This window comes from Pristiophorus japonicus, chromosome 4 (genome assembly GCF_044704955.1).
Source record: "Pristiophorus japonicus isolate sPriJap1 chromosome 4, sPriJap1.hap1, whole genome shotgun sequence".
NCBI classification, from domain to species: domain Eukaryota; kingdom Metazoa; phylum Chordata; class Chondrichthyes; family Pristiophoridae; genus Pristiophorus; species Pristiophorus japonicus.
The window spans coordinates 152,287,262-152,303,600 of NC_091980.1; the positions used below are offsets into that span (position 1 = coordinate 152,287,262).

At 47.4% G+C, this 16,339-nt stretch overlaps 1 protein-coding gene across 1 annotated transcript in view; it reads left to right on the forward strand.

The window, feature by feature from the left end:
* chp1 (calcineurin-like EF-hand protein 1) overlaps positions 1-16,339 on the forward strand; it is a 38,626-nt gene that overhangs the window by 414 nt on the left and 21,873 nt on the right. The window contains exon 2 of the mRNA XM_070878651.1: positions 1,257-1,329. Coding sequence (XP_070734752.1) covers positions 1,257-1,329 — 73 coding nt within the window. The remainder of the gene's footprint in view (positions 1-1,256; positions 1,330-16,339) is intronic.

A 16,339-nucleotide genomic window follows, 5' to 3' on the forward strand; every position in this document is an offset into this window, starting at 1 on the left:
GTAGGGGGGGAGAGAGAGAGAGAGAGAGAGAGAGAGAGAGTGTGTGTGTGTAGGGGGGGGAGAGAGAGAGAGAGTGTGTGTGTGTAGGGGGGGAAGAGAGAGAGAGAGAGAGAGAGAGTGTGTGTGTGTGTGTAGGGGGGGAGAGAGAGAGTGTGTGTGTGTAGGGGGAGAGAGAGAGAGAGAGAGAGAGAGTGTGTGTGAAGGAGAGAGAGTGTGTGTGTGTGAAGGGGGGGAGAGAGAGAGAGAGAGAGAGTGTGTGTGAAGGGGGGGGCGAGAGAGAGAGAGAGAGAGAGAGAGAGTGTGTGTGAAGGAGAGAGAGAGAGAGTGTGTGTGTGTGAAGGGGGGGAGAGAGAGAGAGAGAGAGTGTGTGTGAAGGGGGGGCGAGAGAGAGAGAGAGAGAGAGAGAGTGTGTGTGTGAAGGGGGAGAGAGAGAGAGAGTGTGTGTGTGTGTGTGTGAAGGGGAGAGGAAGAGAGAGAGGGGGGGGGAGGGGGCGAGTGCGCCAGTGCGCGCGCGAGAGGGCGGTGGGAGAGAGACCGAGAGGGGGCAGTGGGGGAGAGAGGGCGAGGCGAGGGGGGAAGAGAGAGATTGGGCGGGGGGGTGGAGGGGGGGAAGCGAGCGCGTGTGGAGGGGGGGAAGCGAGCGCGTGTGGAGGGGGGTGAGCGCGTGTGGAGGGGGGGGCGAGCGCGTGTGGAGGGGGGGGGCGAGCGCGTGTGGAGGGGGGGCAAGCGAGGGGGAGCGAGCGCGTGTGGGGGGGTGGAAGGGCAGAGCGTGTGCGTATGGGGGGGTGGAGAGCGAGCGCGTGTGGGAGGGAGACCGAGCGCGTGTGGGGAGGGAGACAGAGTGCGTGTGGGGGGGTGGAGAGCGAATGCGTGTGGGGGGGGGGGGGAAGAGAGCGTGTGTGTGGGTGGGGGAGTGGGTGTGTGTGTGTGTGTGGGGGGGGGTGGGGAGAGGGTGTGTGTGTGGGGTGGGTGGGGAGAGGGTGTGTATGTGTGGGTGGGTAGAGGGGGTGAGGGTGTGTGGGGTGGTGGCGGGAGAGAGAGGTTTTGTGGGGGGGGTGTGGTGGGGAGAGTGAGTGTGTGTTTGCGGGGCTGCGTGTGGGGGCTGCCTTGTGTTGGTCCATGTGCAGTGGAGCGTGATTGAGGCTGGTTTGATACGGGGCAGTCAGCAGGTGCCCTGTCACTGAGGTGGGAAGGACAGCATTCTAACCTGCTCATCCCCAGCTCCATCTGATTTCTCATTGTTTTTCCTTCAACAGTCTCTCATAGCCAGATCACCCGCCTGTATAGCCGATTCACCAGCCTCGATAAGGGCGAGAATGGCACCCTCAGGTAAGGAAATACAATCCCCTGGGAACAGCCGATTCATACAATGCTCTTCCTGTTACCAGCGGACACTGGTGCCCAAGTATTGTTGGGGTCGCTACAGTCATAGTGAGCAAGATTCTAGTGCGTGAGGTGCACACTGGCTGCACTGTCTTCTGCCAGCATGTTTTATTGATTCACTGGTAGGAGCGCTCGAGGATTGGAATGCTGGGAGGGGCTGAAGGAAGGCCGTCTAGTGTTGCCACAGTTGGAGAAGGGGAGGAACTGTTTAGTTTGCGTACATTTCTCCTCTCTCATTTAACATACAAAAGGCCAAGGATCAAGCAAGACACTTTCTAATTTTAAAGAATTTAATTTGATATGCAGACACGACAGTAGACACTAGACAGAAAGTCTTTTACAACTTTTTTCTCGTGAGTGCAACTCAAGGCCGAAGGATTGATCAAGTGCTGTTTTGGGAGAATAAGGTGGTTCCTCTCCTGAACTGTCTTGCTCCGATATCGCGTGTGGCTCTCCTGAAAACCCTTGCACATTGGGCTGTTTTCTATGTTTTCCTTCAAATCTGTTGTTGAACACCATACCATATTCGGATTGTACTCGATTCAAATGCGACCAAACTTCTCTTCAGTTCCTCGGCCTATGTAGCCTCCAAAAGCCAGTCCTGCTGACACAGCCCAGCCGACTGTCTCTGGGTACTGCATCCTGCCTGTATGTAGTAAACACAATCCTGTAATCCTTTTCAGGACATGTCGATGGCCTAGTTTCCAAGCATTCTAATCTTGGCCAAATTAACAGTTCTGTGGCTCCAATTTTGCCCAACACTGGGCACCGTTTTTTCGGCACCCAGTGAATTTTTTGGCGCCAAAGCTCAGTCCAAAGATTCTTCAATGTCGGGGCGCCGGCGTCTACTACTTGGCGCCAAACGTTCTAGCGCTGGTGTACCTGTAAAAGAAGGTTCTGTGCCATTTCTATGCATACGGCAAACTTTCCCCACCAACAAAATGTTTAAAAACGGCGCAGAGACCCCAGAAGCACTGTAGGAAAAACCCTTACCTGCCGTTAGAGAATTCGTGCCAGCCCGCTGCTATCCTTGGCCGAAGGGACTTCCATTTAGCTTACAATTCAACTTTAAGGTAATTTAAAAATCTAATTTTAGCTATAAGCAGGTAGAAAATAAAAAATAATTATAAACTTACCCATATTGATGCTCCTGCGATGAAAAAAGAATGATGGGGGAAAAAAATACTTACCGTCGATGTCCTCACGGCCCAAAATACTCCAAATAGTTGAGGGAAACCTTTATAAACATCCAAAAATGAAGAATCAGCATACCAATCCAAGTCTTGTATCTAGTGCAGCCTTCTCCCCACTCTCCTGGATATCGAATGCAGCCACTGCTGGCCCAGGCCCAAGGTCCCCCTCCCACACGGCCCACTGCTAGCCCAGGCCCAGAGTCCCCCTCCCACACGGCCCACTACTAGCCCAGGCCCAAGGTCCCCCTCCCACACGGCCCACTACTAGCCCAGGCCCAAGGCCCCCCTCCCACACAGCCCACTACTAGCCCAGGCCCAAGGCCCCCCTCCCACACGGCCCACTGCTAGCCCAGGCTCAAGGTCTGCACACAAAGCACAGTGCAAGACACTCCAGGCTCAGAGGCAAGCAGCAGCGATCTCTATTAAAGGTGCAACATTACATTGGAAAAAAAAATAATCCCACCACAAATCTTTTATGTTTTTATGGAGCATTGGAGTGCTTAGTTGGAAAATAAATAATTTATATTAAATGTTACCACCACAAATCTTTTCTATTTCAAAGCAATGTTGGAATGCTAGGGTGGACATAACCTTATGTTTATTAAGTATTCCTACCACAAATCTTGTATGTTTTAATGGCGTGTTGGAGTGCTTAGGTGGACAATAAGACTGAGTTGTTGATGGATCCAGGCTGGTTGAAGGTCACTGATATATGCACCATGGTCCTTCGTTGCATTCATCAGTGACCCAGAGCAAGGCGGGATCCATGAACACCTTAGTACTGGAACCTGCCCCTGTACCATTTCAACCAGTAGCGGTGAGGCCATTTTACATGTTGAGTCTGGTTATCATGCAATATTTATTAATGTAGGAGTCAGGTTAAAAGTCCAAAATGAAAATGTTTATTAAATATTTGTACAGCACAGCTTGACTTTACTTATCTTTAAACCTTCATAACTTTAAAAACATTATTCAAAACCATGGCAAACTTTACAATCATTTAAGCAACCAAAAAACAACAGTTACTCTATCCTCTTCCTTAGCCCTCTGCACCAATCCTGCCCCAGTAGATGTGGCTACCGCGCGCGTGCCCGTAGTTGCAGACTTCTACTTCCTTGCCCCCTGTACCCCCAGGTGTAATCTTTCTTTTCCGGCACAGCATTTCTTGATGCTAGGCTACAACAGGGACACAGCCAAAATGTGCCATAGTGGAATGCCCGGGCTCTTTGTAGTCAACCTCAGCCTCAGGATCAAACCTTGATTTGATGCAGAGTGGAAAGCGCTTCTCGCATTATGGACAGCCTGGGTGAGCCCCCTTATTGCCGATACTACCTCGTTCAACCGTCCCAAAAGTCTTTCAACCTGTAATGACAGTTTCCCCCCACCCCCTCGGCCCAACTCGCAGTGGTAATCAGTTTATTTTTACTAATGTCCGGATTTTGGAAATTTTTCCGGATTCTGGACAGCCCCTCCACAGATCAGCGCGATGTCCGGATTTTAGACGCTCAGCCTGTAAATGGATAATTTAATGGCTTGTGGTGCATACATTGATTTGTCAACATCTATTGCTTGAACCTGATTAATAGGTTGGGTACGTGAATTACATCAACTGTTATGAAAACAAGGTTTTCATTTCAGATGAAACTATATTATTGCTCATTTAATTTCAGAAAACTCATTTTGAAGCGTTACATACCATTGAAGGTGCAAAACAATTATAATTTGATGAAGCATTCTTGTCTCAAGCACAGCAATTCTTGTGTGATCCTGAATGGATGACTTCTACCCTTCTGCCAGCCAAAGGAATACACCAGGTTACCCATTAACCTCCCAGCTCCAGTCAAAACGTTCATTTTCAAGTCTCTCCATGACTAAGCCCTCATTTCGAGGGGCCAAGGGTGAGAAATTAAAGCTGAGGAGAGACGTAAGCTACAGGAACTATTTCCACTGGAGCACAAAATGCTAAGGGGATTTAATGGATGTTTTTATAATGATGCAGAGTTCATGAATAGGGAAAGGCTATTCACTCTGGCTGAGTCGATGAGAAGGGGTCATCGATTTAAAATCCTCCCAGAGCAAAAAGAGGGGCTAGAAATGTGTACGCAAGTGTTGGGGATTGTCTTGCTACAGGAAGCACTTGCATTTGTTAAGGGAAAACAAGATAAATGATTGAAGCCATTAAAGATAGAGCTATGGAGAGAGTACAGCAGTGAGATTGATAGAAACATAGAAAGTAGGTGCAGGAGTAGGCCATTCGGCCCTTCAAGCCTGCACCGCCATTCAATAAGATCGTGACTGATCATACAACTTCAGTACCCCAACCCTGCCTTTTCTCCATACCCCCTGTTCCCTTTAGCCGTAAAGGCCACATCTAACTCCCTCTTGAATATATCCAACGAACTGGACTCAACAATTTTCTGTGGTAGAGAATTCCACAGGTTCACCACTCTGGGTGAAAGAGTTTCTCCTCATCTCACTCCTAAATGGCCTACCCCTTATCCTAAGACTATGTCCCTTGGTTCTGGACTTCCCCAAAATCGGGAACATTCTTCCTGCATCTAACCTGTCCAATCTCGTCATAATTTTAAATGTTTCTATGAGACCCCCTCTCATTCTTCTAAATTCCAGTGAGTATAAGCCTAGTCGATCCAGTCTTTCTTCATATGTCTGTCCTGCCATCCCGGGAATTAATTTGGTGAACCTTCGTTGCACTCCCTCAATAGCAAGCACGCCCTTTCTCGGATTAGGAGACCAAAACTGCACACAATATTCAAGGTGAGGTCTCACCAAGGCCCTGTACAACTGCAGTAAGACCTCCCTGCTCCTATACTCAAATCCCCTAGCTATGAAGGCCAACATACCATTGCCGCCTTCACCGCCTGATGTACCTGCATGCCCACTTTCAATGACTGATGTACCATGACATCCAGGTCTCGTTGCACCTCCCCTTTTCCTAATCTGTCACCAATCAGATAATCTGCCTTCCTGTTTTTGCCACCAAAGTGGATAACCTCACGTTTATCCACATTATAGTGCATCTTCCATGCATTTGCCCATTCACCCAACCTGTCCAAGTCACCCTGCAGCCTCTTGGCATCCTCCTCACAGCTCACACCGCCACCCAGCTTAGTGTCATCTGAAAACTTGGAGATATTACATTCAATTCCTTTGTCTAAATCATTAATGTATATTATAAATAGCTGGGGTCCCAGCACTGAACCTTGCGACACCCCAGTAGTTACTGCCTGCCATTCTGAAAAGGACCCGTTTATTCCCACTTTTTGCTTCCTATCCAACCAGTTCTCTATCCATATCAATACATTACCCCCAATACCAGTTGCCTTAATTTTGTACACTAATCTCTTGTGTGGGACCTTGTCAAAAACCTTTTGAAAGTCCAAATACACCACATCCACTGGTTCTCCCTTATCCACTCTACTAGTTACAAGCAAAAGGTAGAAAGGAGAAAAGTAAAAGTGGAGGGTAGAAAAATCAAAGACAATAATCCAAAAGGGCCACATTACAGCATAATTCTAAAAGGACAAAGAGTGTTTTTTAAAAAAACAAGCCTGAAGGCTCTGTGTCTCAATGCGAAAAGCATTCGGAATAAGGTGGATGAATTAACTGCGCAGATAGCGGTAAACAGATATGATGTAATTGGCATTATGGAGACATGGCTCCAGGGTGACCAAGGCTGGGAACTCAACATCCAGGGGTATTCAATATTCAGGAAGGATAGACAGAAAGGAAAAGGAGGTGGAGTAGCGTTGCTGGTTAAAGAGGAGATTAGCGGGGATGAGGTGGAATCTGTATGGGTAGAGGTGCGGAACACCAAAAGACAGAAAACGCTAGTGGGAGTTATGTACAGGCCACCAAACAGTAGTAGTGAGGTTGGGGATGGCATCAAACAGGAAATTAGGGATGCGTGCAATAAAGGTACAGCAGTTAGCATGGGTGACTTTAATCTACATATAGATTGGGCTAACCAAACTGGTAGCAATACAGTGGAGGAGGATTTCCTGGAGTGTATTAGGGATGGTTTTCTCGACCAATATGTCGAGGAATCAACTCGAGAGCTGGCCATCCTAGACTGGGTATTGTGTAATGAGAGGGGATAGAAACATATAAAAATAGGTGCAGGAGTAGGCCATTCGGCCCTTCGAACCTGCACCACCATTCAATAAGATCATGGCTGATCATTCCTTCAGTACCCCTTTCCTGCTTTCTCTCCATACCCCTTGATCCCCTTCACTGTAAGAGCCAAATCTAACTCCCTCTTCAATATATCCAGTGAACTAGCATCAACAACTCTCTGCGGCAGAGAATTCCACAGGTTAAGAACTCTCTGGGTGAAAGAGTTTCTCCTCATCTCAGTCCTAAATGGCCTATCCCTTATCCTAAGACTATGTCCCCTGGTTCTGGACTTCCCCAACATCGGGAACATTCTTCCTGCATCTAACCTGTCCAATCTCGTCATAATTTTAAATGTTTCTATGAGATCCCCTCTCATTCTTCTAAATTCCAGTAAGTATAAGCCTAGTCGATCCAGTCTTTCTTCATATGCCAGTCCTGCCATCCCGGGAATCAGTCTGGTGAACCTTCACTGCACTCCCTCAATAGCAAGAATGTCCTTCCTCAGACTAGGAGACCAAAACTGAACACAATATTCCAGGTGAGGCCTCACTAAGGCCCTGTACAACTGCAGTAAGACCTCCCTGCTTCGATATTCAAATCCCCTAGCTATGAAGGCCAACATACCATTTGCCTTCTTCACCGCCTGCTCTACCTGCGTGCCCACTTTGACTGATGAACCATGACACCCAGGTCTCGTTGCACCTCCCCTTTTCCTAATCTGCCATTCAGATAATATTCTGCCTTCGTGTTTTTGCCCCCAAAATGGATAATCTCACATTTATCCACATTATACTGCATCTGCCATGCATTTGCCCACTCACCTAACTTGTCCAAGTCACCCTGCAGCCTCTTAGCGTCCTCCTCACAGCTCACACCGCCACCCAGTTTAGTGTCATCTGCAAACTTGGAGATATTACATTCAATTCCTTCATCCAAATCGTTAATGTATATTGTAAAGAGCTAGGGTCCCAGCACTGAGCCCTGCGGCAGTCCACTAGTCACTGCCTGCCATTCTGAAAAGGATCCGTTTATCCCGACTCTCTGCTTCCTGTCTGCCAACCAGTTCCCTATCCACGTCAGTATATTACCCCCAATACCATGTGCTTTGACTTTGCACACCAATCTCTTGTGTGGAACCTTGTCAAAAGCCTTCTGAAAGTTCAAATACTCCACATCCACTGGTTCTCCCTTGTCCACTCTACTAGTTACATCCTCAAAAAATTCCAGAAGATTCGTCAAGCATGATTTCCCTTTCATAAATCCATGCTGACTTGATCCAATCCTGTCACTGCTTTCCAAATGCGCTGCTATTTCGTCCTTCATGATCAATTCCAACATCTTCCCCATCACCGATGTCAAGCTAACCGGTCTATAATTACCCGTTTTCTCTCCCTCCTTTTTTTAAAAAAAAAAAGTGGTGTTACATTAGCTACCCTCCAGTCCATGGGAACTGATCCAGAGTCGATGGATTGTTGGAAAATGACCACCAATGCATCCACTATTTCTAGGGCCTCTTCCTTGAGCACTCTGAGATGCAGACTATCAGGCCCCGGGGATTTATCGGCCTTCAATCCAATTAATTTCCCTAATACAATTTCCGGCCTACTAAGGATATCCTTCAGTTCCCCCTTCTCACTGGACCCACTGTCCCTTTGTACCTTCGGAAGGTTATTTGAGTCTTCCTTCGTGAAGACAGAACCGAAGTATTGGTTCAGTTGGTCTGCCATTTCTTTGTTCCCCATTATAATTTCACCTGAATCCGACTGCAATCTTGTTGTGCGGGGTCTCTTGGGGAAGAGTGACCATAATATGGTAGAATTCTTCATTAAGATGGAGAGTGACACAGTTAATACAGAGACTAGGGTCCTGAACTTAAAGAAAGATAACTTCGACGGTATGAGACATGAATTGGTTAGGATAGACTGGCGAATGATACTTAAAGGGTTGATGGTGGATAGGCAATGGCAGACATTTAAAGATCACATGGATGAACTTCAACAATTGTACATCCCTGTCTGGCGTAAAAATAAAACGGGGAAGGTGGCTCAACCGTGGCTAACAAGGGAAATTAGGGATAGTGTTAATTCCAAGGAAGAGGCATATAAATTGGCCAAAAAAGCAGCAAATCTGAGGACTGGGAGAAATTTAGAATTCAGCAGAGGAGGACAAAAGGGTTTAATTAGGAGGGGGGAAATAGAATATGAGAGTAAGCTTGCAGGGAACATAAAAACTGACTGCAAAAGCGTCTACAGATACGTGAAGAGAAAAAGATTAGTGAAGACAAATGTAGGTCCCTTGCAGTCAGAATTAGGTGAAGTGATAATGGGGAACAAAGAAATGGCAGACCAATTGAACAAAAACTTTGGTTCTGTTTTCACTAAGGAAGCCACAAATAACCTTCCGGAAATACTTGGGGAACGAGGGTCTAGCGAGAAGGAGGAACTGAAGGAAATCCTTAATAGTCAGCAAATTGTGTTAGGGAAATTGATGGGATTGAAGGCCGATAAATCCCTAGGGTCTGATAGTCTGCATCCCAGAGTACTAATACAGGGCTATGGGGAGAGAGTGGGGCAGTGGGATAAGTTTGGGATGGATACAGGGCTATGTGGAGAGAGAGGCGGTGGGATTAGTTTGGGATGGGTACAGGGCTATGGGGAGAGAGGCAGTGGGATTAGTTTGGGATGGGTACAGGGCTATGGGGAGAGAGAGGGGCAGTGGGATTAGTTTGGGATGGGTACAGGGCTATGGGGAGAGAGAGGGGCAGTGGGATTAGTTTGGGATGGGTACAGGGCTATGTGGAGAGAGAGGCGGTGGGATTAGTTTGGGATGGGTGCAGGGCTGTGGGGAGAGAGAGGGCCAGTGGGATTAGTTTAGGATGGGTACAGGGCTGTGGGGAGAGAGAGGGCCAGTGGGATTAGTTTAGGATGGGTACAGGGCTATGGGGGGAGAGAGAGGGGCAGTTGGATTTGTTTGGGATTAATACAGGGTTATGGGTAGAGAGTGGGACAGTGGGATTAGTTTGTACACAATACCAACTGCAGCCTACTGTATTGTACAAGTTCAGTGTTGCCTCTGCTTTAGTATTTACGTGTCTCTACCTTACCCCATCTCTGTGTCCCTTCATTCAGTTTAGGCTCTACCTCCTTTCCTGGTTCTTTGTTGCATTGTGTACAGTAGGACTGTGCTTTGTTCTGTCCCACCCATCCCCAGGCACCTCTATGCTCGGGCAACTTTCTGGCTATTTTGTGGTGGATATAAAATGGCCATTACCCAATGCTTGGTATGATGGGAACTTTGAATGCACATGTTTGAGGAAAGGTCTCCCTCCCACTCTCCCTTTCCTGTTGCTGCTCGATACTGTGCCACAGCCCACAGATACAGGTTGTGCGAGCACTGGACCTCGCCGTGATGCCGACTGAGGTACTGCGAATACAGTAATAGAGGCTCTCGCGTACCTTGCACAAGCGATCGTTCTTCACGTGTGAGCCTCAACTGCATTGGCAGGCTATTTAACAACAGTGGGCATCACAGTGAAGTCCAGGCCTGACATCCATCACAGTAGCCACTAGATAGAATTAGAACCCAAGCCGATTTTCCCCCCTCACACGTGGAGCTGATGCCAATTATACCACTTTTATTCTCGCCTTGGGTGTAATCAGCAAACTTAACGGATAAAGTCTGGAACCACATAGGTTTGAGCTGTCAGTACCTGGAGCAGGTGTGCGGGTGAGTCCATGTCCCATGCGAGACTGATTGCATGTCATGTTCCTTTGTACAAAGAGGATCTGTGACGGACTTGCTGACGTGGGAGGGAGAAACTTTATTGTGTAACTTATTAATACCCGATGGTGCCACTCTGTGTCTTGGAAGCTATGAGGAGGAGGGTGGTGGTAACTCACTCACTTGTAAATATGATGACTCCACTAAGTGACCTGTGACAGCATGTTGATTCATGGTTTGCCTCCGGCACATTCTGAACATGTTTTCAAAGATTACTTCCCGTTGGGCACAGCTCTGGTTACAAGATAAAAGCATTTATTGTACTTGCAGGTTCCGCCCGGCTTAAACCAGCTCCTACCAAGTCCCCTCCACAGTGAGGCCAAGGTCAGACAGCTTCCTTCAAACTGCTGCTCATGTGGTGTGTGAAAAGTTCATGTCCCATCGAGATTCTGCATAAACCAATAACCAGCCTCGTCCGTTTGCTTTGTGAAGACCCTCTCCCTTCACCCCACCATTGGTGGCCGTGCCTTCAGCTGTCTCTTTAGACAGAGTAAAAGAGGAGCACTTTTCACACCTCGATGTCCCAAAACGCCTTACAGTCAAGAAGTACTTTTGAAGTGCAGTCGCTGTTATAATGTAGGAATCACGGCAGCCAACTTGTATACAGCAAGTCCCACAAACAGCAATATGATTTTGACTAAATGATCTGTTTTAGTGATGTTGGTTGAGGAAAATATATTAGCCAGGACACTGGGGCGAACTCCCCTGTTTTTCCAATAGTGCCATGGGATCTTTTACATCCACCTGAGAGAGCAGACGGGGGTTTAATGTCTCATCCAAAAGACAGCACCTCCGACAGTGCAGCACTCCCTCAGCACTGCACTGGGAGTGTCAGCCTGGATTATATGCTCAAGTCTCTGGAGTGGGACTTGAACCCACAACCTTCTGACTCAGAGGCAAGAGTGCTACCCACTGAGCCACAGCTGACATGCTTGGAATTCTTTCAGCCTCTTCACCTCTTATGGGAAAGCTAGATAAACACTTGTTGCCAAATTAAGTTAATCTAGGGGTTAAGTCATGGCAGGAGAGCTCAGACACGTGTTATGCTCCTCCTGTACTACGTGGGAAGTCAGGGACGCTTCTGGTGTCCCTGACGACTACGTGTGCGGGAAGTGTATCCGCCTCCAGCTCCTGACAGATCGCATTGCGGCACTAGAGCTGCGGGTGGATTCATTCTGGTGCATGCATGATGCTGAGAATGACGTGAATAGCACGTTTAGTGAGTTGGTCTCACCGCAGGTAAAGGGCACACAGCCAGATAGTAAATGGGTGACCAACAGGAAGAGCAAGAAAGGTAGTGCATGGGTCCCCGGCGGTCATACCCCTGCAAAACAGATGCACTGCTTTGGGTACTGTTGAGGGGGATGACTCATCAGGGGAGGGCAGCAGCAGCCAAGTTCATGGCACCGTGGCTGGCACTGCTGCATAGGAGGGCAGGAAAAAGAGTGGGAGAGCGATAGTGATAGGGGATTCAATTGTAAGGGGAATAGATGGGCATTTCTGCGGCCGCAACCGAGACTGCAGGATGGTATGTTGCCTCCCTGGTGCAAGGGTCAAGGATGTCTCGGAGCGGGTGCAGGACATTCTGAAAAGGGAGGGTGAACAGCCAGTTGTCGTGGTGCACATAGGTACCAACGATATAGGTAAAAAACGGGATGAGGTCCTACGAGACGAATTTAGGGAGCTGGATGCTAAATTACAAAGTAGGACCTCAAAAGTAGTAATCTCAGGATTGCTGCCAGTGCCATGTGCTAGTCAGAGTAGGAATCGCAGGATAGCTCAGGTGAATACGTGGCTTGAGGAGTGGTGCAAAAGGGAGGGATTCAAATTCCTGGGACATTGGAACCAGTTCTGGGGGAGATGGGACCAGTACAAACCGGACGGTCTGCACCTGGGCAGGACCGGAACCAATGTCCTAGGGGGAGTGTTTGCTAGTGCTGTTGGGGAGAAGTTAAACTAACATGGCAGGGGGATGGGAACCAATGCAGGGAGACACAGAAAAATAAAATGGAGGCAGAAGCAAAAGATAGAAAGGAGAATAATAAAAGTGGAGGGCAGAGAAACCCAAGGCAAAAAACAAAACGGGCCACATTACAGCAAAATTCTAAAGGGGCAAAGTGTGTTTAAAAAGACAAACCTGAAGGCTCTGTGCCTCAATGCGAGGAGTATTCGGAATAAGGTGGACGAATTAACTGCGCAGACAGCAGTTAAAGGATATGATGTAATTGGCATCACGGAGACATGGCTCCAGGGTGACCAAGGCTGGGAACTCAACATCCAGGGGTATTCAATATTTAGGAAGGATAGGCAGAGAGGAAAAGGAGGAGGGATGTCGTTGCTGGTTAAAGAGGAAATTAATGCAATAGTAAGGAGGGACATTAGCCTGGATGATGTGGAATCGGTATGGGTGGAGCTGCGGAATACCAAAGGGCAGAAAACGCTAGTGAGAGTTGTGTACAGACCACCAAACAGTAGTAGTGAGGTTGGGAACAGCATCAAACAAGAAATAAGGGATGTGTGCAATAGAGGTACAGCAGTAATCATGGGCGACTTTAATCTACATATTGATTGGGCTAACCAAACTGGTAGTAATGCGGTGAAGGAGGATTTCCTGGAGTGTATTAGGGATGGTTTCCTCGACCAATATGTCGAGGAACCAACTAGAGAGCTGGCCATCCTCGACTGGGTGATGTGTAACGAGAAGGGACTAATTAGCAATCTTGTTGTGCGAGGCCCCTTGGGGAAGAGTGACCATAATATGGTAGAATTCTTTATTAAGATGGAGAGTGACACAGTTAATTCGGAAACTAGGGTCCTGAACTTAAGGAAAGGTAACTTCGGCGGTATGAGGCGTGAATTGGCTAGAATAGACTGGCAAAGGATACTTAAAGGGTTGACGGTGGATAAGCAATGGCAAACATTTAAAGATCACATGGATGAACTTCAGCAATTGTACATCCCTGTCTGGACTAAAAATAAAACGGGGAAGGTGGCTCAACCGTGACTAAATTAAGGATAGTGTTAAAGCCAAGGAAGAGGCATATAAATTGGCTAGAAAAAGTAACAAATCTGAGGACTGGGAGAAATTTAGAATTCAACAGAGGAGGACTCAGGGTTTAATTAAGAGGGGGAAAATAGAGTACGAGAGGAAGCTTGTAGGAAACATAAAAACTGACTGCAAAAGCTTCTATAAATGTGTGAAGAGAAAAAGATTAGTGAAAACAAATGTAGGTCCCTTGCAGTCGGATTCAGGTGAATTTATAATGGGGAACAAAGAAATGGCAGACCAATTGAACAAATACTTTGGTTCTGTCTTCACGAAGGAAGACAGAATAACCTTCCGAATGTACTAGGGGACAGTGGGTCTAGTGAGAAGGAGGAACTGAAGGATATCTTTATTGGGTGGGAAATTGATGGAATTGAAGGCTGATAAATCCCCGGGGCCTGATAGTCTGCATCCCAGAGTACTTAAGGAAGTGGCCCTTGAAATAGTTGATGCATTGGTGATCATTTTCCAACAGTCTATTGACTCTGGATCAGTTTCTATGGACTGGAGGGTAGCTAATGTAACACCACTTTTTAAAAAAGGAGGGAGAGAGAAAACAGGTAATTATAGACCGGTTAGGCTGACATCGGTAGTGGGGAAAATGTTGGAATCATTCATTAAGGATGAAATAGCAGCGCATTTGGAAAGCAGTGACATAAGGACATAAGAATTAGGAACAGGAGTAGGCCATCTCGCCTCTCGAGCCTGCTCCGCCATTCAACAAGATCATGGCTGATCTGGCCGTGGACTCAGCTCCACTTACCCGCCCCCTCCCCATAACCCTTAATTCCCTTATTGGTCCATGATCGGACCAAGTCGGCATGGATTTATGAAAGGGAAATCATGCTTGATGAATCTTCTGGAATTTTTTGAGGATGTAACTAGCAGAGTGGACAAGGGAGAACCAGTGGATGTGGTGTATTTGGACTTTCAAAAGGCTTTTGACAAGGTCCCACACAAGAGATTGGTGTGCAAAATCAAAGCACATGGTATTGGGGGTAATATACTGACGTGGATAGAGAACTGGTTGGCAGACAGGAAGCAGAGAGTCGGGATAAACGGGTCCTTTTCAGAATGGCAGGCAGTGACTAGTGGAGTGCCGCAGGGCTTTACAATATACATTTAATGATTTGGATGAAGGAATTGAGTGTAATATCTCCAAGTTTGCAGATGACACTAAACTGGGTGGCTGTGTGAGCTGTGAGGAGGACGCTAAGAGGCTGCAGGGTGACTTGGACAGGTTAGGTGAGTGGGCAAATGCATGGCAGATGCAGTATAATGTGGATAATTGTGAGATTATCCATTTTGGGGGCAAAAACACGAAGGCAGAATATTATCTGAATGGCGGCAGATTAGGAAAAGGGGAGGTGCAACGAGACCTGGGTGTCATGGTTCATCAGTCATTGAAGGTTGGCATGCAGGTACAGCAGGCGATGAAGAAGGCAAATGGCATGTTGGCCTTCATAGCTAGGGGATTTGAATATCGAAGCAGGGAGGTCTTATTGTAGTTGTACAGGGCCTTAGTGAGGCCTCACCTGGAATAGTGTGTTCAGTTTTGGTCTCCTATTCTGAGGAAGGACGTTCTTGCTATTGAGGGAGTGCAGCGAAGGTTCACCAGACTGATTCCAGGGATGGCTGGGCTGTCATATGAGGAGAGACTGGATCAACTGGGCCTTTATTCACTGGAGTTTAGAAGGATGAGAGGGGATCTCATAGAAACGTATGAAATTCTGAGGGGACTGGACAGGTTAGATGCAGGAAGAATGTTCCCGATGTTGGAAGTCCAGAACCAGGGGACACGGTCTCAGGATAAGGGGTAGGCCATTTAGGACTGAGATGAGGAGAAACCTCTTCACTCAGAGTTATTAAACTGCGGAATTCCCTGCCGCAGAGAGTTGTTGTTGCCAGTTCATTGGATATATTCAAGAGGGAGTTAGATATGGCCCTTACGGCTAAGTGGATCAAGGGGTATGGAGAGAAAGCAGGAAAGGGGTACTGAGGGAATGATCAGCCATGATCTTATTGAATGGTGGTGCAGGCTCGAAGGGCCGAATGGCCTACTCCTGCACCTATTTTCCATGTTGAGGCGGAAAGGAATAGAAGGATTATATTGATAGTTAGATGAAGAAGGGTGGGTGGAGGGTCCTCTGGAACATGGACCTGTTGGGTCAAATGGCCTGTTTCTGTGCTGTAAATACTATGTAATACGTACCTCTTTGACCATGCTCCTCTTCGGCCCTCAATATCTTTGGCTCGGTGTTGATTTTTGTCTTGATTAAGAAGTGCCTTGGGACAATTTTCTACGTTGAAGGCGCTGTGCGTGAGCTTTTGTTTAAACTGGCAGCTTGCATCTGCTTCCTTATACCATTGACCGTGTTGATGGTCATTTATCACATTTCTTTCAATCGCAAGGAGAAATTCATTCTACTGCACAGAAGGAGGCCATTTGGCCCATCATGCCTGTGGCTGCTCTTTGAAACACAACAGGATGTGTAGCTAAAAAGATCTACACGCTCCTGGTCAGCACAGTGTGTTGCCTCACTTGGGAAGTTGTCCTTTCACCCCGGGTACCAATGCTGCCCCGACTGGAGTAACGTTCTCTGGGTTTCTGAGGTTGGGGTAAATGCTCCTTGTTGGGAGCTTTAATCTGTATCTGTCTCCTCTTGTTGACTAGGCGTGCTTGTTGCTGATATCTGTCTCCTCCTCCACCCCCAAAGCCAAACCAATCACCGTAGTGCGTGCATAAAATTCACCCCAAGTAGGAATCCAAAGCAAATGTTTGGTCTTCGAGACCTTTTCTCAC